Source organism: Lissotriton vulgaris, chromosome 2_1 (assembly GCF_964263255.1).
Source record: "Lissotriton vulgaris chromosome 2_1, aLisVul1.2, whole genome shotgun sequence".
NCBI classification, from domain to species: domain Eukaryota; kingdom Metazoa; phylum Chordata; class Amphibia; order Caudata; family Salamandridae; genus Lissotriton; species Lissotriton vulgaris.
The window spans coordinates 2024790609-2024818343 of NC_141687.1; the positions used below are offsets into that span (position 1 = coordinate 2024790609).

At 42.2% G+C, this 27735-nt stretch overlaps 1 protein-coding gene across 1 annotated transcript in view; it reads right to left on the bottom strand.

Moving 5' to 3' along the window:
- Positions 1–27735, bottom strand: part of LOC147733673 (transient receptor potential cation channel subfamily M member 7-like) — a 1613265-nt gene that overhangs the window by 1133741 nt on the left and 451789 nt on the right. Inside the window, exons 6-7 of the mRNA XM_086958251.1 lie at positions 20288–20412; positions 20023–20194 (exon numbers count right to left, since the gene is read on the bottom strand). Of these exons, the coding sequence (XP_086814377.1) occupies positions 20023–20194; positions 20288–20412 (297 nt within the window). The remainder of the gene's footprint in view (positions 1–20022; positions 20195–20287; positions 20413–27735) is intronic.

Below are 27735 nucleotides of genomic sequence, written 5' to 3' on the forward strand. Positions count from 1 at the left end.
CGGCTATGTGTAGATTATTGAAATTGGATGTCATATGCCTTCAGGAGACGAATGTGAGGGGAAAGGATAAATATCTTATGGATCAGCTAGGTTATGAAGTCTTAGCATGTACACAGCAAGATTCAAAAACAAAAGGAGTGGCTATTTTGGCAAAAAAAGGAATTATGCAGGTAAAGAAAAAGAAGGAAGATGATGGAGGGAGATGGGTTATGGTAGAAGGGGAGACTGCTGGGGGTCGATATACAATTGTATCTGCATACGGTTCTAATGAAGACGAACCCGAACTATTTGACTTGTTAGTTGTTGAGTTAGCATTGTGGACAGAACCGATAATCTTTTGCGGGGACTTCAACATTAATGGATTATCAGGGTTGGGTGGGGGGATGCAGGGAGACCGCAAAAAGAGAACACGAAGGTCTATTGCTAATCTAATGTCTAATAATGCACTGGTTGATGTTTGGTCAGCATATAATCCCGTTGGAACAGGCAGCACCTTTTATCCTGCTCCCCACAAGGTTATTGCTAGATTGGATTATTTTTTAGTTACTAGCTCCTTAGCATCAGACTTAAAAATAGAAAGGCTTCCTCGGGTCTTCTCAGACCATAACCCTCTAATATTAACTGTCCCTCAGAACCTCAGTCCTATCTTTAAAGAATACAACTGGACATTTGAAAGAGGGTTACTTAAGGAAGAAGGTTATGTAAATAGAATGAAGGTATGGATTAGACAATTTTGGGAAGTAAATAGAGGTACAGCATCTGCGGGAGTGGTCTGGGATACCTTAAAATCACGGATAAGAGGGGAAACACTGGCTTATACCCTCCGCAGGAGCAAAAACGAAAAAACTCGAGCTAACTAATAGGTTACATGATTTAATGGAACTAGAACAACAGCTTATTCAAGCGGTAATTAATCAAGAACCTATTGAGGAGATTTTATTAGAGATAGAACTGAAAAGAGCAGAAGCCAGCGAAAAACTGGCAAATAAAGCGGCAAGTAACTATTTAATGAAAAAGGAAAAATGCTATGAATTTAATGAGAGGGTAGGTCATATGCTAGCAGTCCGTATCAGACAAAATTTGGCAGCGGGGGAAATTAAAGAAATTAAGGATAAAGGGGGAAAGGTTGTGACTAAGGTAGAAGATGTGAGGGAGGTGTTTAGGGAGTTCTATTCTGATCTATACGACCAAGATCTGGGAAATGTTGAAACTGAGATAGAGGGATACTTAATAGGAATTGCTCATGTGGAACTGAGTGAGGAGAATAAAGAGGCATTGGAGCTACCATTGTCACTGGGAGAAGTCCATAATGCAGTAACTAAACTCCCCTCAGGAAAAGCAGCGGGGCCCGACCAAATTCCGGCGGAATTCTATAAAAAATTTTGGGACACCCTGGGGATTGATATGCTGGAAATCTTAAATCAAGCACAGAGGGGGGAAAATGTACCACAATCATGGGCCGGAGCAAACATCATTGTAATTTTGAAAAAAAAAAAACCACACTTGGATCCCGGTTCATACAGGCCAATAACACTCATGAATGCCGATGCAAAAATCTACTCCAAGGCGCTCTCACAAAGATTAAGTAGGGTAATTGAGGGTTTGGTATGTACAACACAACATGGATTCATACCCGGCAAGGGGACTACACAACACACAAGGCAGATGGTTACTATACTGGATGCTGCAGGTGCCACGGGAGACCCTGCCTCGGCCATCTTCTTGGATGCAGAGAAGGCCTTTGACAGGGTCTCCTGGGGGTATCTGTGGAAGACTTTGGAGTGGTTTGGGATAGGAGCAGGCTATATAAAGGCTATACAGGCACTGTATTTAGAACCTACGGCTAAGGTAAAGATAAACAGAGGGTATACTGCGGGAATACGTATAAGACGCGGTACACGACAAGGCTGCCTGGCTTCGCCACTGTTATTTGCTTTATACCTTGACCCTCTTCTGCGTAGACTGGAAGGGAACCCTAACATTCTCCCGATAAAGTTACATTCTTATGAATATAAAACGCTCGCTTACGCAGATGATGTGGCGGTGGTTACCCCAGAACCAGGGTCGGCTATCCTAGAAATTGAACAAGAGGCTGTAGCTTTTGGGACAGTGTCGGGCTACTCACTGAATAAAGGAAAAACACAAATTATACAAAATAACTGGGTGAACTTTCAGGACATAAGGGTAGCTCCCGAAGTTACGTATTTAGGTGTTAAGATTACAGCTGACTTAGATAGACTAGTTGAAATTAATATGAGTCCACTGTTGGCAAAAATAAAAGCAAATACGGAAAGAATTAATAATTTGCATTTGACCTTGATGGGTCGAATCAACGTAATAAAAATGGTAACATTCCCAAAAGTTCTGTATTTGTTTAGGTCTATCCCATTATTTTTTGACAACATGTGGTTCAACAAGCTGGAAGCGATCTTGAACAAATTTATCTGGGTTAAAGGGAAGACAAGGAGAGCCTATAGACATCTAACAGTATCCAGAGAAAAAGGTGGCTGGGGGGCACCGGATTTTAGGCTCTAATATTGGGCTGCCGTATTGCAGTATTGCCAGGGGTTAATAGGTGGGGGAGGTGCAGATCACACAACGGACACCAGGATAGGGTTTACTAATGTATATACTACACTACTGGGAGAGGGGGCAGAGAATGGGTTTTTAAACACAACGACTTCACTTATTTTAAACACACACGGTTTAAGACTTTAAAGGCGGCCTATAGGGTTTGGAAAGGAGTGACAAAAAAATTTGGACTAGGTAGGTTCAATAATTACACACGATTGTACACAAATTGCTCACTACCGAGGGACATTTTCAGGGATACTACCATGAGGGACTGGTATAACAAGGGCATAGTGAAAATAGGGAATCTGCTTGACAGCCAGGGGAATATGCTACAGTTTGGGGCGTTACAAACAATATTCGGGATAGAACATAATAATTTTTACAAATATCTTCAAACCAGAAGTTTCTTAATGCAAAAACAAGGCGGTCTGGCAGGGCTGGGATAATGTAAAGTCATGGAAAACATAGAAACAGCTAATAAGTGTTCGATAAGATAGTTATACGCGGAGTTGAAAGACAGTAAAAACTGATGAAAGGGCGAAATATACACAAAAATGGTCAGAAAAACTGGGGTCAGGGCTAGAAACCTTTCAGCTATCATTGGATCTGGGCAGAACGGTGTTATGCTCTGCTACCCTTCAGTCACAACACTTTAAGACAGTATTTTCACTATATCACACCCCGGCCAGAATCGCCCAGTGGGGCGGCACAACTGGAATAACATGCCCCCGATGCGATTCAACTGAAGCAGATATTGTGCATATGTTCTCGCAGTGTCCTCAATTGTTTACCTTGAAAATGGCTATTGAAGAGTTCTTTGATAAATCACTGAGGATTAAGATTAAATTTATAGATGAATTAATTATATTGGGGGTGGGGGACACGGCAGATACTATGTCAGTAGAGTTTATTTTTGTTTCACTTGCAGTTTATCGTATATGTATAGCAAGAAATTGGTTGGACAAGGCTCCCCCCTCGTTTCAAGCTTGGATTGCAAGCCTTCTTTCTATGTACAATCTGGAAAAAGCAATCTATGAGAGGAAAGGTAGGAGAGCTAAGTTACTAGGTAACAGAATATGGCAACCTATCACTAGGTGGAAAAATAGCAGGTTAAACCTAGGATAGTGAATGGAAGGCTGTCATAATATTTTATAAACGCTTTATCTCTGTTTTGTTGAATTGGAATAGGTAGTACATATCACATATAGGTTTGGTGAATCTTTTACGTCACAATGTATCAGAATAATGCTGCAATGTATACAATCACTTGTAAAACTGTTATGTGCTGTAACACATACAGGAATATGTGGAAAAATTATCTTGGAAACGTTTAATAAAAATATTTAAAAAAAAAAAAAAAAGGAAATGGTAGCAGTCATGAAAAGGTGGATAAAAAAAAGAAATTTCCATGGGCTTAACATTTCTCAACAAGCCACCAAATTGTGTGATGACAACAAATGTGTCTATGGAGGGCTGGGGAGCGCATCTCCAGCACCTGGAAGCAAGTGGCAAAATGTTGACCAATGAGATAAAGATACACAAACTGTCTAGAGCTAGGACCTGTGGCCTTATGGCTCCTCAATTTACTTCCCAGAATAAAAGGATTTGCAGTGCTGGTTTGAAAGGACAACACAACCCCAATGTTTTACTTAAACAAGCAAGGAGGAATGCAATCACAACTATTATTGAAGAAAGCACAAGGCATTTGGAATTGGTGTTTATACCACAAGCTTTCTCTAAAGGTAGAGCTGGTGCAAAGCAGGGACAAGTGGGTGGACAATCTAGGCAGATCTTTAAAGGAATGCCACAATGAGAGATGTCACAAACACAACTCTCAAAGATATTCAACAAATGGCAGAAAGCAACCTCAGACCTATTTGTTACTGCACTCAATCAGAAATGTTAATGTGAGAAAGTGCCCTCTTTCTGCATGGTTGCCCCCACTTTCTTGCTGAATTGCTGATGTACTTTGACTGAGTGTGTCCTGGGCTCCTGCTAATCAGCTCCCCATGGCCTATGTTCTTTCCCTAAAACTACATTGAAGCCTAAAGCCAATTGGCATCTCTGGCCACAGGTCAGTCCCTGGTAAATGGTACCACAGGTACCCAGGGCACTGAGGCCATAGAAGGCCTCTAAGGGATGCAGCACTTATTGTGCCACCCTTACAGGTCCTGTACCACTACACTCACACACTGCCTTTGCAGGATGCGTGTTTTGGTGCAGAACAAAGTGAAGAGTCGACATGGCACACATCTGTGTGCCATGCCTAGAACCCACTGTGCTTGGCATAGGTCAGTCACCCCTCTAGCTGGGTGCACTATACCAGTGGTGAGGATAAAGGTGTATGAGCCCTGTATCCCTACAGTGTTGCCCACCTCTGCAAACTCCACCCCTCAGGTGGGGGAGGCGAGGTGAAGCACAACTCTCAGTCTACGCCATCTTGAAGATGGGGGGGGACGCAGCCAACCAGGGACAGGCACATGCCCCCCTCCCACTGGAGGGTGGCATAATAGGGGGTGTACCCACCCCAGGGAAGGGACCCATTGGTAGACCTAGGTCTGATTTCTCCCCATGAATTGGGAAAGAAGGCAGACCACTGGGTCAAGACAAGGGTGACAAGAGCAACCACTGGGGTGATAACAAGAAAGGGGTTATAAAACCTTCCCAGTGGGAAGGTGGTGAGAATCCTCAAGTCCTCAAGATAAAAAGCCTGAGTCTTCTAAAGGGCCCCAAAAACCTGCACAGGGAGTTAGATCTCAAAACTCTTCCCAGTCCAATAATAGGTACAGGGGAAAAAACGTTGATCCTGCAAAGGCCTGGTGCAACAACTGTAAGAAGTTGGGACACTTAACTGGAGTTGCTACTTGCCCCTACTAGAGCTACTCCTGGTGTAGCAAGTCTCCAGATGGGATCAACAGTGTGCCAAGAGCAAATCAGTTTGCACACTGAATCAGTTCTTGTTTCAGAGGGGGAAGTTAGGTTTGCCACTGTAGGTGTGTGACTACCCAACTTTAAAAAGTACTTACAATACCCTTGGATTAATGGAACTAGGATAGAAGCTCTGAGGGATACAGGTGCCAGTGTCACTATGGTGAGAGACACCCTGGTTTCCCTTGAGCAATACTTGATTGGGAGAACTTACCCAGTCACCAATGTTGACAGTGTTACCACTAATCATACAATGGCTATCGGAACATTAGACTGGGGCGGGGTGGAGGTTACTGGCCTGAAACAGGTAGTGGTCTCTCCAAAGCTACCAGCTCCATCTTTTCTTGGCAATGACCTGGAAACCTCAGCATGGGCTGAGGTTGAACTGAAAAACCATGCAGCAATGCAGGATATCCCTGAATTGGTGTGTGTAAAAACAAGAGCACAGAACAAGAGACAGGGTGAACAACAAGTGTTGGAGCCTGAAAATATGGCCCAACCTTCCAAGAGAAAAGGTAAGAAGACTGGGGAACCAGCTTCTGTTCAGCAAAAGGATCAGGACCCCTCTCATCAGGGAGAGGGTTTGGATACCCCAGAGGGAACTGAGACCATGGAGCTCGACCCTTACCAGGTTGAACTCTTAGGCCCAGGGGAACCCTCTAGGAAAGAGCTGTGCCTTGGAAAGTAGGATTGTCAAACTCTTGAAAGCCTGAGGCAGCAAGCTGCTGCACAGGAAAAGGGAGATGTCAGTGGTACCCACAGACTTTATTGGGAAGAGGGACTACTGTACACTGAGGCCAGAGACCCCAAACCTGGAGCCACTAGGAGAGTGGTAGTGCCGAAGAAGTACAGGGAGTTTCTCTTAACTTTAGTTCATGACATTCCCCTAGCTGGACATCTGGGCCAAACCAATGACTTGGGAAAGGCTAGTTAGCCACTTTTACTGGCCAGAGATGCACCAAAAAAGTTGCTCATGTGTCACCTGTCAGGCCAGTAGAAAGACAGGTGGCCCCTCAAAGGCCCCCCTAATATCCTTACCTGTGGTGGGGTTCCATTTGAAAGGGTAGGTGTGGACATAGTGGGTCCACTTGAACCTCCCACAGCATCAGGGAACAAATCCATTGTAGTTGCAGTAGATCATGCCACTAGGTACCCTGTGGCAATTCCCCTTAGGACTACTCAGCTCCTGCAGTAGCCAAGGCACTCATTGGTGTCTTCACTTGAGCGGGCTTTCCGAAGGAGGTGGTTTCAGATAGAGGCTCTGAACTTCATGTCTGGTTACCTAAAACACACGTGGAAAGAGTGTGGAGTGCGGTCCAGGTTTGCTACACCCTATCACCCACAAACCAATAACCTTGTTGAGAAATTCAACAAGACCTTGAAGGGAATGATTATGGGGCTCCCTGAAAAACTCAAAAGGAGATTGGATGTCCTCTTACCCTCCCTGCTTTTCGCTTACAGGTAAGTGCCACAGAAGGGAGTTGGGTTTTCCCCCTTTGAACTTCTGTTTGGCCATCCTGTGAGGGGACCAATCTGTCTTCTAAAAGAGTGTTGGGAGAAGCCTCTCTAAGAACCCAAACAAGATATTGTGGACTATGTGCTTGGTCTAAGGTCCAGAATGGCTGAGTACATGGAAAAGGCATCCAAAAATATTGAGGCCAGGAGCTTCAGAAGCACGGGTATGACCAAAAAGCTGCACTGGTTGCATTTCAACCTGGGCAAAATATGTTGGATTTGGAGCCAGTGGCACCAAGTGCAATCCAGGACAGATGGAGTGGGCCTTACCCTATCCTAGACAAAAAGAGTGAGGTTACCTACCTAGTTGACCTGGACACATGCAGGACACCCAAAAGGGTTTTCCATGTGAACAGCCTGAAGCTCTACCATGACAGAGCTGACATCACCATGCTGATGGTGACTGATGAGGATCAGGATACAGAGTGAACCTCTCCCTGACCTCCTCTCATACAGCTCAAAAGATGGGTCAGTGGATGGAGTTGTCTTTTCAGACACCCTCTCTGTCCAACAGCAGACTGATTGTAAGCAAGATTTGTAGCAGTATGCTAAGCTCTTTTACTTGACCCCTGGTCAGACAAACTGGTGAACCCATGATGTGGACACTGGTGACAGTTCACTTGTCAAAAACAAAATCTATTGACAGTCTGATCAAGTCAAGGAAAGCATCAGAGCAGAAGTCAGCAATATGCTAGAGTTTGGGGGTATTGAACCCTCTGAGAGCCCCTGGGCTAGCCCAGTGGTTCTAGTCCCCAAACCTCATCCACAGGGTGGAAAGAGAGAAATTAGGTTCTGTGTGGACTATAGAGGGCGTAACTCTGTCACCAGCTCACCCTATCGCAAGAGCAGATGAGTTGATAAATTTCTAAGTACCTTTGACTTAACTGCATGGTACTGCCAAATTGGCATGGCCCCATGATTCAGATGCTCCCTCCATCACCACCGCCTTTTGTACCGCTTTTGGCCGCCATAAGTGTGGCAAGGTATGCTCAGACGTGAGTCCCTTGCTCACTTTGCCACTGGATTCAAGCAAGCCGGGCTAAAGACGGCTGGAATGCCAGAAACCGGTCCTCGGAAGCTTGTTTCCGGTCCAGGGAAGACATGGCTTGGCAGTTTGGGCTGGACTGTTCCCATGAGGCACAGGGTCAGACTGATTTGCATATAGCCATGTCTGAACTGGGGTGGCAGAGTGGGCTAAAGAACGGTGATGGATTAAACCCAGATCTTTTGACTGGGTGTGAGTGTTTGATTGATTCCGATGCTCCATCCATCACCACCCCCTTTTGTACCGCTTTTGGCCGCCATAAGTGTGGCAGGGTATGCTCAGACGTGAGTCCCTTGCTCACTTTGCCACTGGATTCAAGCAAGCCGGGCTGCAGACGGCTGGAATGCCAGAAACCGGTCCTCGAAAGCTTGTTTCCGGTCCAGGGAAGACATGGCTTGGCAGTTCGGGCTACACTGTTCCCATAAGGCACAGGGTCAGACTGATTTGCATATAGCCATGTCTGAACTGGGGTGGCAGAGTGGGCTAAAGAACGGTGATGGATTAAACCCTGATCTTTTGACTGGGTGTGAGTGTTTGATTGATTCAGATGCTCCCTCCATCACCACCCCCTTTTGTACCGCCCACAGCAGAGTGGCCTGCTAGCCAGCAGCCACCACTGGAGGCCCCCTATTCCCCATTGGATAACATGGGGCCTCAGCACTCTGCACCCAGCCGCCCTAGTGCTGCTGAAGGTGCAACGAGAGTGCAACCTTGACCCTGAGGAAACCCTTGTTGTAACCCCAGCAGCTCAACTCCAAAGACAGATTACTTACCTGGTAACCGTTAACTTCATTTCTCTCCATAGGAATCCATTGACTGTTTTTCTCTGAAAAATGTTCTAAATGTGGAGTTAATATGTACAGAAACCTGAAAAATAACAATTGTGCAAAACTGACTTTACTTACCTTTTCTCTAGGAAATGTCCCAGTGTGATATCTAGGCATATCACACTGAGTGGAAAAAGTAATCTCAAAAGTAACGTAAAAGTAACTTACTTACCTGTAATCCTTATTGCAAAATCGATACAAAGTATATGTACAGCATTCCACAGTATTGCAATACCAGTAATTCAAACTAACCATTTCAAAGAACATTTATAATTGCATTGCAAACTGTATATTTACTGCAAAGTAATTATCAACTTACCTGTGCCAGGCTTGCTTGGTTCTAGGAAATAAAATAACTAAAAGAATACTTTTATACAAAAACAATTGGTCTGAAGTTCAGTCTTTGATTGTGTGAATTCATTTGCTCACAGTGTGTACAACAAATGCTTAATAATGTCCTCTGATACAGCCTTACTGCTCGACCACACTACCACAAATAGAGAGTGAGGTGCTATCTGCTTACCTTTGGAGATCCACTGGACTCTGTGCACACTATACCTCACATATGCATAGTATATGCAGAGCCAGTTTCCTACAGCTATTACTATGCAAGCAAGTTTCTACACAAGTGTTATACGCTTTTCCGCCACTACCTCGGATTCCTCGGATCCAGTTGGAAAGGAAACCTTGCCGAATTATTCTAATAGCTCCCATGTAGCCAAGACAATATTGGTACACAAACATTAGCCTAATGTCAGAACAGTAACATGTTCCACAGAAAACCAGTCCCAGACTAAACCACTTTCAATGAAAAACGACCAGGTGATTCACCCAAATCTAGAATCACTCAATTTAGCTGCCTAGCTCCAGAACACAATGAACTCCATCAACTGAATATAGCAAAACAGTGCAGAGGCATAATTATTTAAGTGAGAGCTGAATCTACAAATCGATCAAAAGTGCTAAGATTTTGCAAGTGGTGCTCTTCAAATAATTGTACTTTTTTTCTCAACCCAGGCACAGGTATTCCCATACCTACTCCGCTTAACTCACTTCAGACTATCACATAGTTAATCAGAGTTCATCTTTCAGCAATAGTGAGATTCAGGAGATCTTGGAATTAAAAGTCTATATAGTCAGGCAGGCTCATGAAATAATTTTTTTAAGGCCTTATCGGACAATAAAAAAACACCACTTGCATGGCAGCTAAATATGGTTTTGGCACAGGTGAAGCAACGGCCTTTTAAGCCAATACATAAGGCAGACACAAATATCTTTCACGGAAGACAGCTCCTCTCACAGCCCTTACATTGACGAGGAGAATTAGCAAAATAAAGGTGCTTACAATACAAAACCCATACTTTTAATTTAAAAAGGACTTGTTTAAACAGAGGACTAATACTCATTTCATCAAGTACCAATGGATTTTCACCTTCATTAACCTATTGTCTTAAAGGCATACTGCCAGATTCCATCAAAGGAAGCAGAAAGAGCACTTTATTTTCTGGATGTTTAAATGTGCTTGAAATTTTATATAAAAAGGACTAAAACCATTAAGAAATCTGATCAACTCCTCACACCTCCAAGAAAGGGTCAAGCCTTTCGAAGGAGCATAGCAAGATGTATATTGTAGTGCCTTGCAAATTAGATGTAATGGAACCCTTTTAGCTCCAGATAGACTCTGTAGAACTGTGACGCAAGAGTTAGAGCGGAACGAACTGAAGACTGGTTTAGAATGTTGAGTTCATGGTTGCAGACTAATAAAGAAAAATATTACTCAGCTCTGTGTGCGATGCAGTCCTTTGCCGTTACTCAGGCTGGGGAGGATGCTACAACTGGTGAACAGTTAGGGGCTGATGAACAGGGTTTTCGCAAAATGAAACCTGCTTCGATTGAACCCTCATTGTATGAAAATACTAATCTTGTGATGTGCAGATTAAATGCAAAAATTGCGCAAGCAAGAATTAAGATGCTGAAGTAGGCCGCAGAGGATTATGATTAATAGGGAAAAATAACAGACTAAAATCTGCTAGTTTTATTTCACACTAATCCCTAATGGAAATAACCTTTTAACATGTGCATGGGTAAAACAAGAAAGTATGCGACACATAGGGTGCGTTTATGGTACGGCATTATTAGTAATCAATAACACTTGTGTTTGTTTTCCGTAGAAGCATGATTTTCTGCTCTGCAGAAAAGGGCCCAAGACCCTCTTTAGAAAATTATAATGGGATATTCAAAATGTACAACGGAAGAGAGTTTGAACTGTCCGTCCTCCATGAGTCCTGTATGCCTGCCAAATTTGGGTGGAGGAAACAAAATGAATACAAGAGAAAGAACACTTTCTTAGAGAGCGGTGCATTCGAAAAATCAAGGCACAAAAGTTAATACATGATCGACATGGAGGAAGTGTACAAACTGTGGAAGTTTGAAATTGTATTTCCGTGGCTGGAAGTTGATAAAATGAATAAAACTCAGTGGTTTATTTTTCTCAATTGTCACGTTGAGAGTGGAGTGATTAAACCAATAGAATGAAGTGAAAATTTTTGTTATGATACCAGGTGGGTTGGTCTTCTTAGGGATCTAGAGTATAATATTGGTTTCCGGTGGATGGGGTGAATTTGCTGTGATTTTCCTACTTTGCGAGAGGAGAGAGCTGTGTTGCTGTTTTCTAAATTCTATGGGCTGGCTGCTGTTCTGCTGAATCCTGACTTTAACCTTTGCTCCTTAACACTTCTTGAGGGGCCTTCCTTACTCTCATGGCCAGAGAGTAGCTTTCTAAATTCCTAATCTTGGGTTAGTATGAAATTCTGAATTTGCATATGTGTTTGCAAATTACTTATTGTTTCTATTCCTTTGTCTCTACGCCTATCCACTCTCTCATTGGACCGTAAATTTTAGATGTTCTTGTGTCATTACTCATTGATGTTTCTCCTGTATGGTGATTTATGATTCGAGCTGTATTGTACTTGATGAGAATTACATTATTATTGATAGAGCATTATTAACTCATAAATGAGTTTGTCTTTATTAGTGTTATTGACTGGCTATATGATGTGTACAATAGTTTTTTTCCAGATCCAATTATTATTTTGCCAAACCCCGATTACATAAAGATTGCACCGCCACAACCGCTGGAGCGCTTGCGAACAGAGTGGGAGGGGGACCTGGGTAAACAAATACCAGAGAAGGAATGGGACAAAATCCTAGAACGTATTCCGAAAGTATCTAGGAAAGCGCGATCCAAATTAATTAAATACTAAGTGCTACATAGGGCATATCTGTCTAACGCCGGTCCGCATCAGGAGGTACTTTGGTGCCGACTCTACTGCCTGCCCGAGGTGCTGAGAAAGAGAGGCACACATACTTCATATGCAACCCAAGCCAAGCATAGGGGTTGTGCTTACGATGCTGGTGAGTCTTGTCAAGCCAACTGAAGGGCGGTGAAGATGGTCAGAACAGGAACATCACAGTGGGCAACAATCACACAAGTTGAAGATATCTGTGAAAAGTGAAACTTTTTTTCCAATCGATACAAAGACTGGAACTGTCTTTACAAAAGTCATTGCGTCGCAAGGTGTTCGAGACGGCTCACATGAACAGGTTCATGATGAACAGGTAAAGGAGCTGGAGGGAGCTTCACCCTTATTGTCAGCCACCCTCAGAAATGGCTAAAATGCTGCAGTTTTCTTGAAACCACCACCGTTCAATACCGCCAAAAAGCAAGATGGACTGCTTGTATAGAGACATTTGATGATTTTATTGATGCACTTGAAGAGATTGATGATATAAAGATTATCAAGTATCTCAAAGATCTTGCTGGTGATGGAGTAAAAGAAGTCATAATGAGAATGCTGCAAACCGATGAAGTCACATATCGCCAGATAAAAGAAGTGTTAAACCTCAAGTTTAATCCAATGCCAAAGGTTAATTGCGAAAGATCCATCTTCAACCAAAAACGCCAGAAAGTTGATGAAACCATTGATGACTTTGTGGAGAGACGAGACACACTCAAACATTGTAAGTTCAATACATTTAATAATGAAGAAGCGATGCGCCTGAGAGTTACTGATAGATGCTTGGCAGATTCATTCAGACTGCTCCTGAGCAAAACTCTTAGTCTGGAGTGAGTGTTAATGGCTGCCAGTCTGAAGAGTGAGCAGATAGACAAACTGCCAACATGGAGGCAGTAGGTGCCCAGAACCAATAAGTAATGAGTGTGAAAAGTAAGCCAAAGACTAAAGAACACAAGGTGATGTGCTTAGGTGAACTAAAGTCTACCAGGCACATAACGGACCCTTTGGGGTTATAAGGTGGTCCCCTTTTAACGTCTTTTAAGCTTCTGTACTGCACACTTAGCACTTGATTTCTTTCTGCAGTCCTCACTTGTTAGAGTGTGGCCGCCATCTTTGTTGGTGCTCTAGTTTTTTCAGGGTGTTAACTATGAAAGTAAATCTTGCTGCAACTGTGCAGCAGACGTGCCACTGGCGCACCGAAGGCAAGCCTGTCTGTGCCCGGATTGAGCTGAGCGCTGGAACCCTTGTCCCTCTGTTTGTACAGTCACCACCTCATTTATGATGCTCCAGGGATCAATGTTTTGCGCTGAACATCATAGGTAAGAACTCTGCATGCGAGACTCCTGTGCAACAACATTTTGTGGACACGCTGAAATGACCCAAGTGTGACCTCACCCTTACAAATCATTCTATTCGCACAAATAAGGTAAATGGGCTAGCTCCAACAAATAGTGCAATCTCACACAATGTCTTTGTGTGCACCTTGCTTAATGCTAGATCTCTAATAAAGCATCAATTAGAGTTGGTCGACTACATAGATGTTCATAATTCAGACATTACATTTTTAACAGAAACATGGCTTGATGCTGTTCCAGCTCTGATCTGGTTTTTTACATCCCAACAGGGATTTCCATCTTTAGATTGGATAGAGTTGGAAAAAGGGGAGGGGGCCTTTCAGCAGTACCTTCTAACCTAGGATGCAAAGCACTTCTATTCCAAATTGAACTTACTAAAAATCATACTATTAAAAGGTCTCGTGTTTTATTGTCCCCCTGGCCCGAGGTCTTCATTCACTCATACTTTGAGTCCTTTACCTGAGTTAAGTGCGAACTCAACTTTTACTTTCTGAGGCGATGCAGACAAACATACAGAATTCTTAGTATATACAATGGGTAGACTAGGTCTTTTCCAGCGTGTGGATACACCTACTCATGTTGCCGACTACATTTTGGGTGGAATTTTTTTCATATAATCCTCTTCTTAATGTCACGGCTACCTCACTGCTGTCCACAGTTAAGAACTGCTACTGCCCCCACAGCCATTAAGGGACGACGTGGCATAAAATTAACTCATTATCATTTAATGGAATGCTGTCTAATCGCAAGCCTTTAGCTGTTAAAGACCTGGATTTAGCCATGTCAACATACTTTACCTGGGTAGACCTAGCAATAGACTCTCGTCCCTTAACAAATGTGTACAAAGTAACAAAATGTTCTGTCTGACCCCTGGTTCTTGGATTAACTTAATCAGAAACAGCCATGAAAGAGACAGGAATGCAAGTGGAGAAATAATTACGATCTCATGGTGCGAGAAACTTATAAACAGTATATTGCAGATTAGAAAGTCTTGATTCTAAAAGAATAGTCTGACTTTTTTGTTAAAAAATACAGACTTTAAAAAACTCATATAAAGAGCTGTTCTGGACAGTTAAAACCCTACCCAATTTACCTGAGAAAAGTCTGTGTAACTGTAGTCAAGCTTTTTGCAATTCATTGGCAAGCTTCTTCCAGGCAAAAGCTGAAGATGTCTTTACTATCTTTGCAATCAATAGACATGCCAACACAGATTGTCAGGACGATGATTGCTGGCCTACTGGCTCTGATACATTAAGCTCCTTCTCCTCGCTAAGTATTGAGCAGGCATTAAGCCTGATTAAATCCGGTTCTCCCTTGGCCCTCTGTCCACCAAAGATTACTCATTTGGTCCCTGAGATTAGTATACATTTCCTTGGAATTTTTTATGAGAAGATGGAGTCTGGCTACTTTCCCAAAGGCTGAAAAAGAGCTTCCAATCTTACACTTCTGAAAAAAACAAGTTTAGACCCTCAAGATCCAAGTAGTTATCTTTCTTTCCCGGCCAAGGTTATGCAAAAGGCTATCCACTCCAAATTGACTTATTTTATTGAAGCCAACAAGTTATTAGATCCTATGCAATATGGTTTTAGAGGTGGACACAGCCAGAGTCCACATTGATAGACACCTCAGAAGACCCAAGGCTCACGCTGGTTAAGGGAGGCAATGCTTCCATCAGGTGGAGACGGTGGTTCACATTTTAATTGCCTGCCCAGCCTATTACAGACCAAGGCTAAGATGGTTGAAACCAGTCTGCCAGAATATGGGAACTAGGATGAGCAATGAGGCAGTGCGGATTCTGACTACCTCATTGGAAGAACCGATAGTTATTGCTGTCGCAAACTTTTTGGGACTGATGTGGGTTATTCGTTCGAAAGCACATTTAAGTATCTAACGCTGGGTAAGAATAATAAACATTTCAAATAGGTTACCCTGTGAAACGATTGGTTATATAATGTCTCGCGCACAATGCACTTTATAATTTGCCGTCCACTGCAGATTTTGCACATAGCCCATTGGTAATTCCGTTTTGCTGCGCTGGTGAATGAAATGTTATAAACGCTTCATGTATTAGGAGTTCTAACTGTATTATCAAGATTTTTAAAGTACTTAATGTATATCCCTGTTAATGGAATGCAAGTGATGTAATGCTAATATAATTGTTTTAAAGATTTTTTACTGTAATTAATTCACCACTATTGTGTCATGTAACGACTTTTGTGATATTTTTGTCGAAATAAAGTCAATGAACTGAACTGAACTGAGCTTCCATCATATTGTTGATCTTACAGCGACATTCAATACGGTTAGTCGTGATCTGTTGATTGACTATCTCTCTAATTTAGGCATTAGGGGAGCTGCCTTTTCCCTCCTGAAATCCTTCTCGTCAGGGATGGAACAATTTGTCCCTATGGGTGACTTTGTCTCCCACTCTTTCCATCTGTCTTGTGGGTGCCTTAGGGCTCTTCTTTGAGCCCTACACTTTTCAATCTATAGGTCACCCCAGTGGCGAGACTAATTAAATCTTCTGGTTTCTCAGTAATTTCTAGTGCTTATGAATTACAAATTGTGGTTTCAGTATCTAGTAATTCGGAAGAGACTGCCACCAGATTTAACAAATGTATAAGGCAAATCAATAATTCGATGAAACCCAATTACCTTAAGTTTAACTCCAGGAAATGGATGTTCTTCTTTTAAGCAACAATGTTAAATTCCTGACACCCAGCTGATGGTTGCAAGTGTTAGGCTCACTTCCCACCCCAGTGACAAAGGTTAGGAATCTTGGGATCCAAATCAACAACAAATTATGATTTGGATATCAGGTTAATGCAGTATCCTCCTAAGTCTTCCTTATCCTGAAGATAATTAGGATATTCTGTCTTATTATTCCTCAATGAAAGGAAGCCCTCTTGCGCTATCTAAATTAGATTACTGGTATGTGCTTTTTCTTTTTTTTTTTTTTTTTTAATTTATTTTTATTGATATTTGCGTTGCAAGTTTTACACAGATTATGACATGATACCCTTTTGAAAAGAAATTCGACTAGATGTTATACAATATATAGAAAGAGGAACATACTACAATCCAATAAAAAGAAAAAAATAAATAAATAAAGAAGAGCTGGATCACACATAAGTACGCAATATACAAAATTCGCTAGATCATTACTTCATCAGTCCATTTCTGAATTGGTGACCAGATTTTTAACCCAAGTTGTTTCCTTTTTTTCCCCTTGGTGGCATATATTGCTGATTCAAGCTTGTATCTAGCTAAAAGACGACCCCTCCATGTAGAGAAAGATGGTGAATCTGAACTGATCCAATCCTTAGATATACATGCGCGAAATTCAGCCATCATGATAAATAATAGATTATTTTGATCAAGATCTATTGAATCTTTGGAAACACCAAACAATATAAGTTCAGGCGATATAACTATATCTTTGCAAAGAATGTATTCAATGAATTTCTTAACATCACGAATTAATCCATCCAATTTTATACACGAATAAAACATATGTAACGTATCGGCCCCTCTTAAGTTACACCGATTACATTTAATTCCAGTAATACTCCCCCATTTCAGAACTTTTGCCGGTGTATAGTACAAATCACACAAAATCATATAATGTTGAGTACGATTACGCCCAGAGAATACAATAGAGGAAGCCATTTTAATTGATTCTTCCAGAAGTACATCCTTTGTACCTAATTTCTCTTCCCATTTATCCCTGAGATTATTAAAGTCATCCACAAGATAATTCATTAAGGTGTTATAATAGAACCCAATCCTTCTTTTGTTATTTAGATTGTCTAGAAGTAGAATTGGGCTTAAATCTAGTCTTTCTATGTTGGAAGATGAATGTAGGTAGCTGTTAATCTGTAGAAATTTAAAATAATCATTTGAAGGAATTTTAAAGTTATTTTGTAAATCATCAAAAGTAAGTAATATTTCCGAATTATTAATATATAAATCAGAGAGAAAGGTAATCCCCTTGTCATTCCAATTTTTCATCACCTGGTCTCTAAATATTGTGGGAAAACATTGACTTGAATTTAGAGGCGTATACCTGGTAATTTTCTTAATTCCCACCAGTTTTTTTATTATTCTCCAGGCTTTATATGCTGCAGCCACTATCTTAAATTTTGTTTTTTTATAGTAGCTTGGCTCTATAAATTTTAACAAATGATAATTTGCATCAGTACCTATTACCATTTCATAAATATTTGGATAGTGTGTCCAATTAATGGGAATTTTTTTACCTACAATTAAAGGAAACATATATTGGTATGTGCTTTTTCAATGTACAACACAGATCCCTTCATTCTTTCATTTGCAAGTAGCTGTTAAGAAAAAATTTGATCATTACTTAAGCATGATATTATTGAGTGTTCTACTGGTCCAACGCCATGGGTTTCTCTCATAGCAGTGGTGCCCAAAAAGGACAGTGAAGGAGCTGTAGGCATATGCATGGAAATGCATCAGGGTAACAATGCAATTGAAAGAGAACGACATCCAGGTCTACACATTGCTAACATGCTAACCCGGTCATAGCTTTTTGCCATTAAAAAGAAGGAAGACCGCTCACAGCTAAAGTATGTTCTCCTTTGACTAGAAGTGTGGCAACCACTACAGCACTGTTTGTCAGAATATCATTATCTGACATATGCAGAGCAGCCACATGATGAGATGGGCTTACCTTCACTAGACCTTACTGTTTATATACCATTACCAACCAAGAAGTGGCAGTTGTTCAAGCAGTCCTTTACAACCTATTTAAAAGAGGTGAGCGATCCTTATACCATGTCAACATTATTATTATTCCCATATATAAATTACATCACACTTGGCATATTTCCAAACTTTGCAGATTATGTATATTGGATAAAGTTTGTTACTGCTTACTACCCGGATTTAAGAACGTGAATCTATGAAAAATTCAACACTGGAAAAAAATTGTAAGTTACTTCCCTGTACATTCTGGTTCTTCAGTATCGATAGATTCACAAGCAACCCTCCCACCTCCTTGTTCAGATGCTCACTACATTGATTAACTTATGTATTTATATGATTATATCCTACACACTTGCGCTCTGAAATATGAGGTGTGCTGGCTCTGGATGGGAAAGATGATTCAGAAGCCACTCTCTGATTGACTGAAATTTGGTTCTGTCACTGGTTTAAGCTTTACTGAATCTTGCGAGGGATGCATGTGCTTGAGGCCACGCACTGGAAAACCCACATCAAGGGACCCTGTACCAGGGCACTTGTCTCACCCTCTGTCTTTTGAAATCGGCAGGCAGATGGTGAGGTATGCTGAGTGGTCTACCTGTATGAAGAACCAGGTGGATAAAACACCTTGATACGGTAGACATTCGCAGAAAACGAGGCATCTGTGAAAGGGATGACATAGTAACCATGTAGAAGTAAGAATCAATAGCAATATCTTAGACCTGCTCCCAGGGCTCACCAATGGTGGCTAAAATGAAGCTTGCAGAAACAGTACATGGAGGGCAGCCGTACATCTGATTGGCCATAGTTTCCAAAAAGAATTGATGCAAATTGAGAGGCAGCTTGTGAGAAACCTGGCTATCCACCTGCAGGACCTTGAAAATGTTTACCTTTGTGAGTGCGGCATCCCTGATCCCTGGAGCGCAAAGGCTTGGGCATCCTATGATTCATTTTTATGACAGTTAAATTGTTCTAAATAAATGATCTAAATATTTATTTAGCCCTTTGCTATCACCAGAATACATGTGCCTTTTGGCAGCTTTAAGGAAGCCTTGAGAAAACCAACTAATGAAGATCAGGTTTGGGGTACAGTACCCGAATCTTACCAGACTCTGAAGAACAAAGTATGGTCAGTTCTTCGCAGACACAGAAATCCTAATAGATATGCACAATCAGCCACTATTCAAAACAGTTAGTACCCTCCACAGTACCATGTAGGTATTTCACATTCCATCCAAGTATTGACAGCGCTGATTTCAGTTACTGAGGGCAGATGCCTCACTATCAGTGCTGTGGTTAGGTAGGAACAGTTAGTCTTCACGGGTAATGAACATACCCTGATTTTTTTGTAATCACTTAAGGGCATTGAGGCACAAGGAATCGATAAGCCTGGGATCACACGATTTGGTCAGTTTCACATAAAGCAACCAACCATTTTTGTTCTCTAGCAAATTTGTGAAATATCCTGAAATGCGAACATGAAAGGCAATTGTGAATGATGCCTGTGTGTGGCATTCTTGTGATGAAAGGATTCACTGACTCTCTTACTAAAAGCAACTGTTCCCCAATACTCCAAAACATTTCACTTTTTGAAAATTTGTTGTAAAATGTTAGAACAAAATTGGCTTTCAAGACATTTTTAGCCTAATATCCTTGATTGAGAATGGAGGACTATCTCGGGACAGAAAATAACTTAAGTTTTCACATTTCTGGCAGTGGCCAAGAATGCCACACGTGAGCAGGGATGAACTTACTTGCATGTATTTGTTGCAGACTGACGGTTTTTTCCAGGTTTCTCCGTAGGTTGACTTCTGCTCCATATTTCCCCACTGTACCATCATCAACCAGAAGGAAATGTGAGTGGACATTGTTCAGGATGCTCAGTTTGCTCATTGGTTTTAGCAAGGTTTGGTAGGGAGCAACAACCTGCGTAAGATACATGCCATCAGGATATAAATTCTGGCACTGGAGCAAAAAAAAAAAGACGAATTTTGAAAAGTAGTGGAATATTGATCTTACATTTCTGCCAATTAAATCATCCCGGTTTTCTACAACTCCCCAGGGAGCTATTCCAATCGCACAGATCTTGTGGGACAGTTTGGAGGCGTGTTCGTTGAGGGCATCTCCAACATGTTTTGCAGCACCTGTTCACGCAAAGAAGGCACATTATTGCACAGTAAGTTCAGAACCAAATGAATATCAAGCAGCATTCAGGGATAGGGTTAGGTGCAAAGGCATAAAATACATTCAACAAAATATACTGGATAACAGTGTAAAGATGCCTTCGGATTCCTCTCCACTTCCTGGGAAAAGCACCCCCATTTCAATACTATGGGGCTGCAATGACTGGCGGTTGACTTGGGCCTCTCACATTACGGAGGATAAGGTGCCTGGGTCCCAAAGTCTTCCTGGGCCCGCCACATGGTTCTGTAAAACTACTATGGGTAATGAATGTTACAGCTCTCCTCCTGTAAGCGAACCCATAACACATGCAGTCTCGGCATAGCCCACAAAGTGTAGACTTCTGTACAGTGACTTTCCGACTTCATGATGAGGATAAACTCCTAGGAAAAAGGAGCCTTTTCCAGGTCCAAAGAGCTGACCAATAGCCCCGGTTTACAAACATCATAAATATTACGCAATTCATCGGCATGGATCAATTCTATCTACAGCCCTTTTGCTGGGAAGAATACACGGCCCCTTTTTTCTTCATGTGGCATTTAAGTGCACTCACTTGGACTATACAACGGGAATATGATCGCTCACCATTGGATTACATAAGAAAGGTACAAGGTTAAATTGTTATTAGGTTGGAAAGATTCCATTTACATTCAAAAACCCAATCAGATTCTGCCCGTGGCCAGAAAACTTTACAAAGGTCCCAACACGGGTATACCTCTCCTACAATAGATGTGTAGAACTGGTTGAGGAGATACGTGGACAGATGAACAGGTCTCATCTCAGACTGAATTTGAGAATTAATGACCACCGTCTCTGTCCTACCGTTCTTTAATCCCAAAACCCTCACAAAGGAGTTTGCAGGAATAATTGAAAAACAAACTAAAAAACTACAAACCGAGATGTGTAAACTCTGAACCACAAGTGGTCAAAGTGGATAAGTATTGTGCTAAACAAACTCTTCGCAGGGGGTTCATACTTCGATAAAAAAAAAACAGGCACTGCCTCAAACATTCTCTATCTCCAGTCTGGTTTGACACTCTTGATCATTCCATAGGTCCCTCTAAAGGATAGCCGGAGCTCGTGGTAAAACAAACTATATTCATGGAGTCCCACTTTTCTTTTGGAGGGGGTTTTATGGTTTCATTCAGCTCTATGAGCATTATGACTTTTAGGTCCTCTCCTGTGTTTTCAAGAAAGAAGAATTTAGTTTCTCATCCATGCAGTCATCTGTCGGTTTTTCAGCATACCTTCTGCCTTGGGGTCCGGTCAAGGACCTTGAAGGTGAACCTTGTAAAACTCTAAACACTTTAGTTTACTACCGGGAATTAAAACTATGGTCAGCTTCCAGGAGAAGAAGAAACAGGAGCTCCTCTGAGCCTTGTGTTTCACTCTCCCATGAGTTCAGAGTCAGGTGATGTGTGAGTGAACTAGAATGAAAGAGAAATGAGAAGGAACAGGAGAGATTGGTGGTTGCTGGAGCACGTGGAGGCAGCTGTTTTAGGTGAAGACATGATTGAGTTGTTACTGTCTGTATACTTAAAAATGTAACCATTAGCTACTCCTGCAGCCACCATGACATCTAAATGGGCAACGTCTGCCCAGATCAGGTGCATCTGGATCAGACCCTAGGGGGTAAATAACAAATTATCTCCCTAAAACGAGTGCTTTCTGAGCTAAATGATGACAGACGCCTAAGATGTGTGATGGAACTGACTCTTGCACCCTAGGACATCCATCTCGCTAAGTTTATGCACCTGACACATGTTGCAAAGTCCCACAAAGACGCTGGGTGCACCCAAGGGCCAATGGAGTTCTGAATGTGGACAACTAACAAACCCGCCTGTGGTCAAGCAGTTGTGGCCTATTCCAATTTTAGCCAGGAGTGGGGGAATGAGTCAGATTTGTAAAGTGAGCTGGCCTGTCTGACCTTCTTTGGTATGATGTCTGTGTCTAGGAGAACCACGTATCTATGCAGATCTGTTTTCAACATGATGCTCCCATAAGGGTGAAGCATCTCCATGTGACATTTGGTGCAGACTTTGGCAAGATTCTCTATAATTATCACAGTCTCAATCAACTGTTTGGCTTCGTTGCTGCATTGGAGACTCAAAACCTAGCCTAAGTTAGTCCAAAAGTAAATTCTAGTTTAACTGCTGCAAGGAATGTAATAAACAAGTCAGAGAGCATTCTTAAACCTCTTATATGTGAGACTTCAACTATGTAAAAGTTGTTTATGCCCTGAAGAAACAATAGAGTTATGTGGCAAGTTACTATTAATAGACCACAGTGAAATATACTTCAAACAAAACAAATTTGAACAGTGAAAGAATAAATATTTTACTTCTTCAAGTACCTTTATGTGCCTCAAAATTGCGTTTGCACTATGGATTTAGGGTGGACCAAAGTTGGGGTTACTGCCAAAAAGACAACTGCATGTCAGTCTATTTTTTAAAATTAGTTTCCCTGTAGGCAGGTCTTCTTGATTCATATTCCAGGACTGTGGCTCATGTTTAACTGCTCCCTACCTAGGTTTGGTTTGCATGAGCACTATCATTACATCACCAGTGCCACTGGTTATAAAGAAATATAAGAAATCAAAAGTCTTTCAATTTGCAGCACAGCATCTTAGTGAGGCAACATGTGAATCAAGCTCATCCCATATCTGTCCATTCTTCAGCTGACACGTACACTCATGTCTACATCTCCTCCCTCTTTTTGCACCTTCAAGTATTTATTCTAGCCAACCTCTGTATTCATACTCAATATTTAACTTATAGTTCTTCCATAGGTATGGTCAACCTCCTGGATAACCCGTGCTCTACATGCCACTAGAGTCAAGCTATCCTGGCTGATTAGGGCTGTAAGCCCGAAACCAGTCCTGGGATGCTTGGAACAGTCCAGCCCGAACTGGCCTGGCAGTTCGGGCTGGACTGTTCCCATTGGACGCAGGGTCAAGACTGATTTGGATATGGCTGGGTTCAAACTGGAATTGCATGGAGAGCAAAAATATGATGGATTTAGGCCCAGAATCCCTGCACTGGGATGAATATATGACATTGTTCTGCAATCTGTCCATCAATTGTTCTTTTTGCATATGTCACCCCGAGTGGGATGGGTATGCCCAGACGTGGGTCCCGTGCTCTCCATGCCACTGGAGTCAAGCTATCCTGGCAGATGAGGGGTGAAAGTCCAAAACCGGTCCTAGGATGCTTGTTTCCAGTCCAGGGAGGACCTGGCCTGGCAGTTCGGGCTGGACTATTCCCATTGGGTGCAGGGTCAAGACTGATTTACATATGGCTGGGTCCAAACTGGAATGGAATGGCATGGTTAGCAAAAAAACATTGGATTTAGACCCAGATCTCTGCACGGGGGTGAATGTATGACATTGTTCTTCTGCATTCTGTCCATCAATTGTTCTTTTTGCAACCTCCTGAAAAACATCACAACTTACAGACTCTACCACAGGCACTGACCAAAACAAAAGAAGAACTTTGGTGCCACTTCTCTCTATAGTCACAGAAAGGTGCAAGTTCTCAACATCCTTTTCTAGGCCACAGCTTTCATAAACCAGAGATTGACAAATTAACGCCCCATCTATTTGTTCTCTCTTAAAGCGAGATTGTTGGATGTGTCAAGTATCTACTTTCAGTCAGTTCTCTTTTACTAAATGCAACATTACTTCAGGATTATCAGCTGGACCTCAGAAGCAATACTCTTGTCAGTTCCTGCAAGTCTTCTAAAACTAAAATAGATGGATTGTGAATGAAATCCACCTGTTACTTAGAGAAGGGAGAGTGGATAAAGTAGTTTCATGTGCAGCGGCTAAACACCCACCTCAACCTATTCAATCAACCTCCTCAGGAAGTAAATAATACAATCTTCAAAAGTATCCAATCCAGTTTTGTCTCTAAGACAAATCACCAATGCAAATGTGTGTTCTATTTATTCCATGTATATCCAGAGCTGGTATCCGAAAAGACATTGTAGAGCAATAAGAAATCAATTACATCCCTAATTTAATGCAATATGTGTATTCTGCTTTTTGGGTCAAGAGCCCTAAAACATCTATATACCTTCCACAGCTGGATGACCCAGTCAAACTATGTGATTGTATCCTAAAGTATATGCTTAGACAGCTGCAGGAGAAAATGATTTGTGTTAGACCTGGCATATTTGGCATGTTTTTCCCATGTATTTTTGCTTTTGACTTCATGTGTTGTGTTTTTTTGCTGCCTACCTCAGATTTGTCATGGGGTATGGCACCATTTTTGCCTCGTGACAAAGCTGACTTCAAGGAAGCTGCCATGTCAGGTGTTCTGGACTGACGCGTGCCAGACCGTTTTTGACACCCTGATGAAGGCCCTTGCTCAAGGCTCCTGACTTCTCCAAAGAGTTTGTGGTGCAGACTGATGCCTCAGAGGATAATTTGGGAGCCGTGCTATCGTAGCTGAATGAAGAGGGCCCACAGTTCCCCGGATCACGGAACCGACGCAGCTCCCCTTTGGCAAGCCCTTTGTTTACTTTGCGTTACGCATCCAGGTACTTTGTTGAGAACTTTGTCGTATTTAACATCAACTTGAACTCAGCAACTTGAATCATCTTTAAGTCCCCTTTTAGCGTAGTATTGTGGATTTTTGTCTTTTGTGGTCTTGTGTTAAGTCTATATAAAGAATACTTTTTTTTATAGAACCTGTGTTGGGTCCATCTGTAGTGTTTTCACCGTATTATTGTGTATATCCACAAATGCTTAACACACTGCCTCTGAGATAAGCCTGTCTGCTCGTGCCAAGCTACAAAGGGGGTGAGCAGGGGTGATTAAGGAGTGTAATTCCCTGACTTATAAGTAAGGGTCCCTATTTGGACAAAGGTGAATACCATTGCCAACTAAAGGCCCCCAGATCTAACAGGTTCCCTCGCCTATAAAGAGGGAACCAAACTAAGAGTTTGACTGGGTTGGAGCACTACAGATTTTCCACCCCGCCAAACTCTGTATAGTCCCTGTTAGACACACCTCATTTCTAACATAAGACTATTGTGTTATAGCCTACAAAAGTATAATTGACAGAGTCAGGCACCTTTGTCCAAGTAGGGACTCTTCCTTCTAATAAGGGTAAGGGGATTACACACTTTAGATAACCCCTGTTCATCCCCTTGGTAGCTTAGCACGAGCATACAGGCTTATCCCAAAGGCAATCTGTAAAGTATTTATGCCCCAAACACACAGTAACACAGTGAAAACACCACAAAAGGACACCACACCAGTTTAGGAGATAATGTATCTTTATCTAAACCAAACAATACCAAAACAACAAAAAACCTACATAAAAATTTCAAGATATACTTTTAAATGGTTACTTCAAAGATAGAACAGTAGAACTAAAATAGCTCCACCTGGGGCTATTACGACGTTGTGACAGACTAATCCAAAGTACAGGTCTGACAGTGAGGTGCGTGGGCCAAGCACAAGCCACACGGACACCCCAAACAACAGTACCTTGGAAACGAAGTCAACAGACGATGCACAGCGTCGTGGAGGTGGGGAGTTTGAGCCAAGGCGAGGCCAGTTTCTTTCAGCCACGGGGAGGCGAGGCGTCGAGTCCGTGAGGATGCGAGGTGTCGAGTCCGTGAGGATGCGAGGCGTCGAGTCTAGGACAAGAGAAGTTAGGCAGCGTGGGTGATGAGGCGTCAGTTACGGTGAGTTGATGTGAAGAAGAGTTCATGAAGTCACCCTCGTTGGTTATCGGCTCCATGGCAGTGATGGCGTTGGTACAACTGCTGGTGTAGGGAAGGCTGATAACTCCCATCGTCAAAGGGCGTTGAAGCTGCGTTGAAGATTGGGTGGTGCATCGTCCACTTCACGAGCGGTGCCCCCGATGCCGGTCGCAGAGTCACTGCCGATGTTGCCGACGCGTCAGAGTTGTTCTTTTTGCTTTGCAAGTACAAGCACAATTCTCAGGGCCCAGGAACTGGAATTCCCACCTGAATACAGGAGTAAACAGAGGAGTCCAGGTGCTGGTCAGTGGGTGCAGGTGACGTGTTTGTGTCCCTGAGACTTGAGAACAGGAGGCAATTACACACAAGCGTTAAGAGATTCTTCTTCAAGCAGGTTCATAGAAAAGTTCCAGTCTTTGTCATTTCCTTGGCAGAAGCAGCAACTGCAGGCCAACCCACCAAAGCACACACAGCAAAGATGTAGTACTCCCATTCACAGCTTTCCTTCTTTTCTCCTTGACAGAGGTTCCTTTTGAGTCCAGAAGAGATTGAATTCTTTGGAGTTTAAGGTCCAATACTTATACTGGCATTTTCTCTTAATTCTCTTTGTAGCAAGGGTATCTGAGCCAAGTCCAAACCAGTTCTGTCCTCTCTAATCCAGCTTCTCTACAGGAGGTGGAGACAGCGTTGTGCAAAGGAGACACAGCCTATTCAAGGTGCTAATAAGACACCTCCCACTACTTTAAATGCAGAGCAGGTCTTTTTTGAGCCCAGCTATAAGTCACCCAGGAAAGGCAGGACACACCTAAACCTCCTTGGGACTGTCTACACTGAATGCACATGCCCAGCTCCTGTCACTCCAAAACCAGACAGTGAATACACAAACAGGCAGAGGCACACAGAATGGTTGAACAGGAAAATTAGAGATTCTTAGGGGCCACAATGAGGCCTAAAGTATCTTCTACATCTAATGCGTCCAGCGCACAAGAGTCTGGTTTTGCCTACTGATCTTGTGATATTTTGGTTCTGTAATCCCGTTGAGTCACAAAAAAAGAGTTGATTTCACTGGCAAGGATAATTTTTTTTCTGTATTGTTTGCCCCGATTTGTTTTTAGTAGCAGGTTTATCCAATGAGTATCTCAAGAGCTACTGGTAGCTCTCCAGCTACCGATAAGTAGATCTCCTGTGTGCAGGCTAGTCTAGCAAATTAGAAACTTTTTGGTGGTTGAAAACATACAAAAATTAAAAAATAGTTATTCAAGGCGAAAATGTTTATATTTTTATAACTCATATGCTGATGTTTGGGGAGACTTGTTACTAAAAGTAACTTGGTGGCAGGGGCATTGCTGTTATGTTTTACCCATGTAGTGGCATTACAAAATTGACAAAGCAGTTTTTACATTACTGCTGTGAACCGTGCCGGATGTACTCACACTGCAGGTAATCTTGCAGATGGGGGGCCACGAATGTAAACTTGACGTGGTAAGTATTAAAACTCTAATCATATTAGTAGCTCAGGATGATTTTTACTGACCCTAAGTAGCTGTTACTAGAGAGAAGGTTGGCGACCCCTC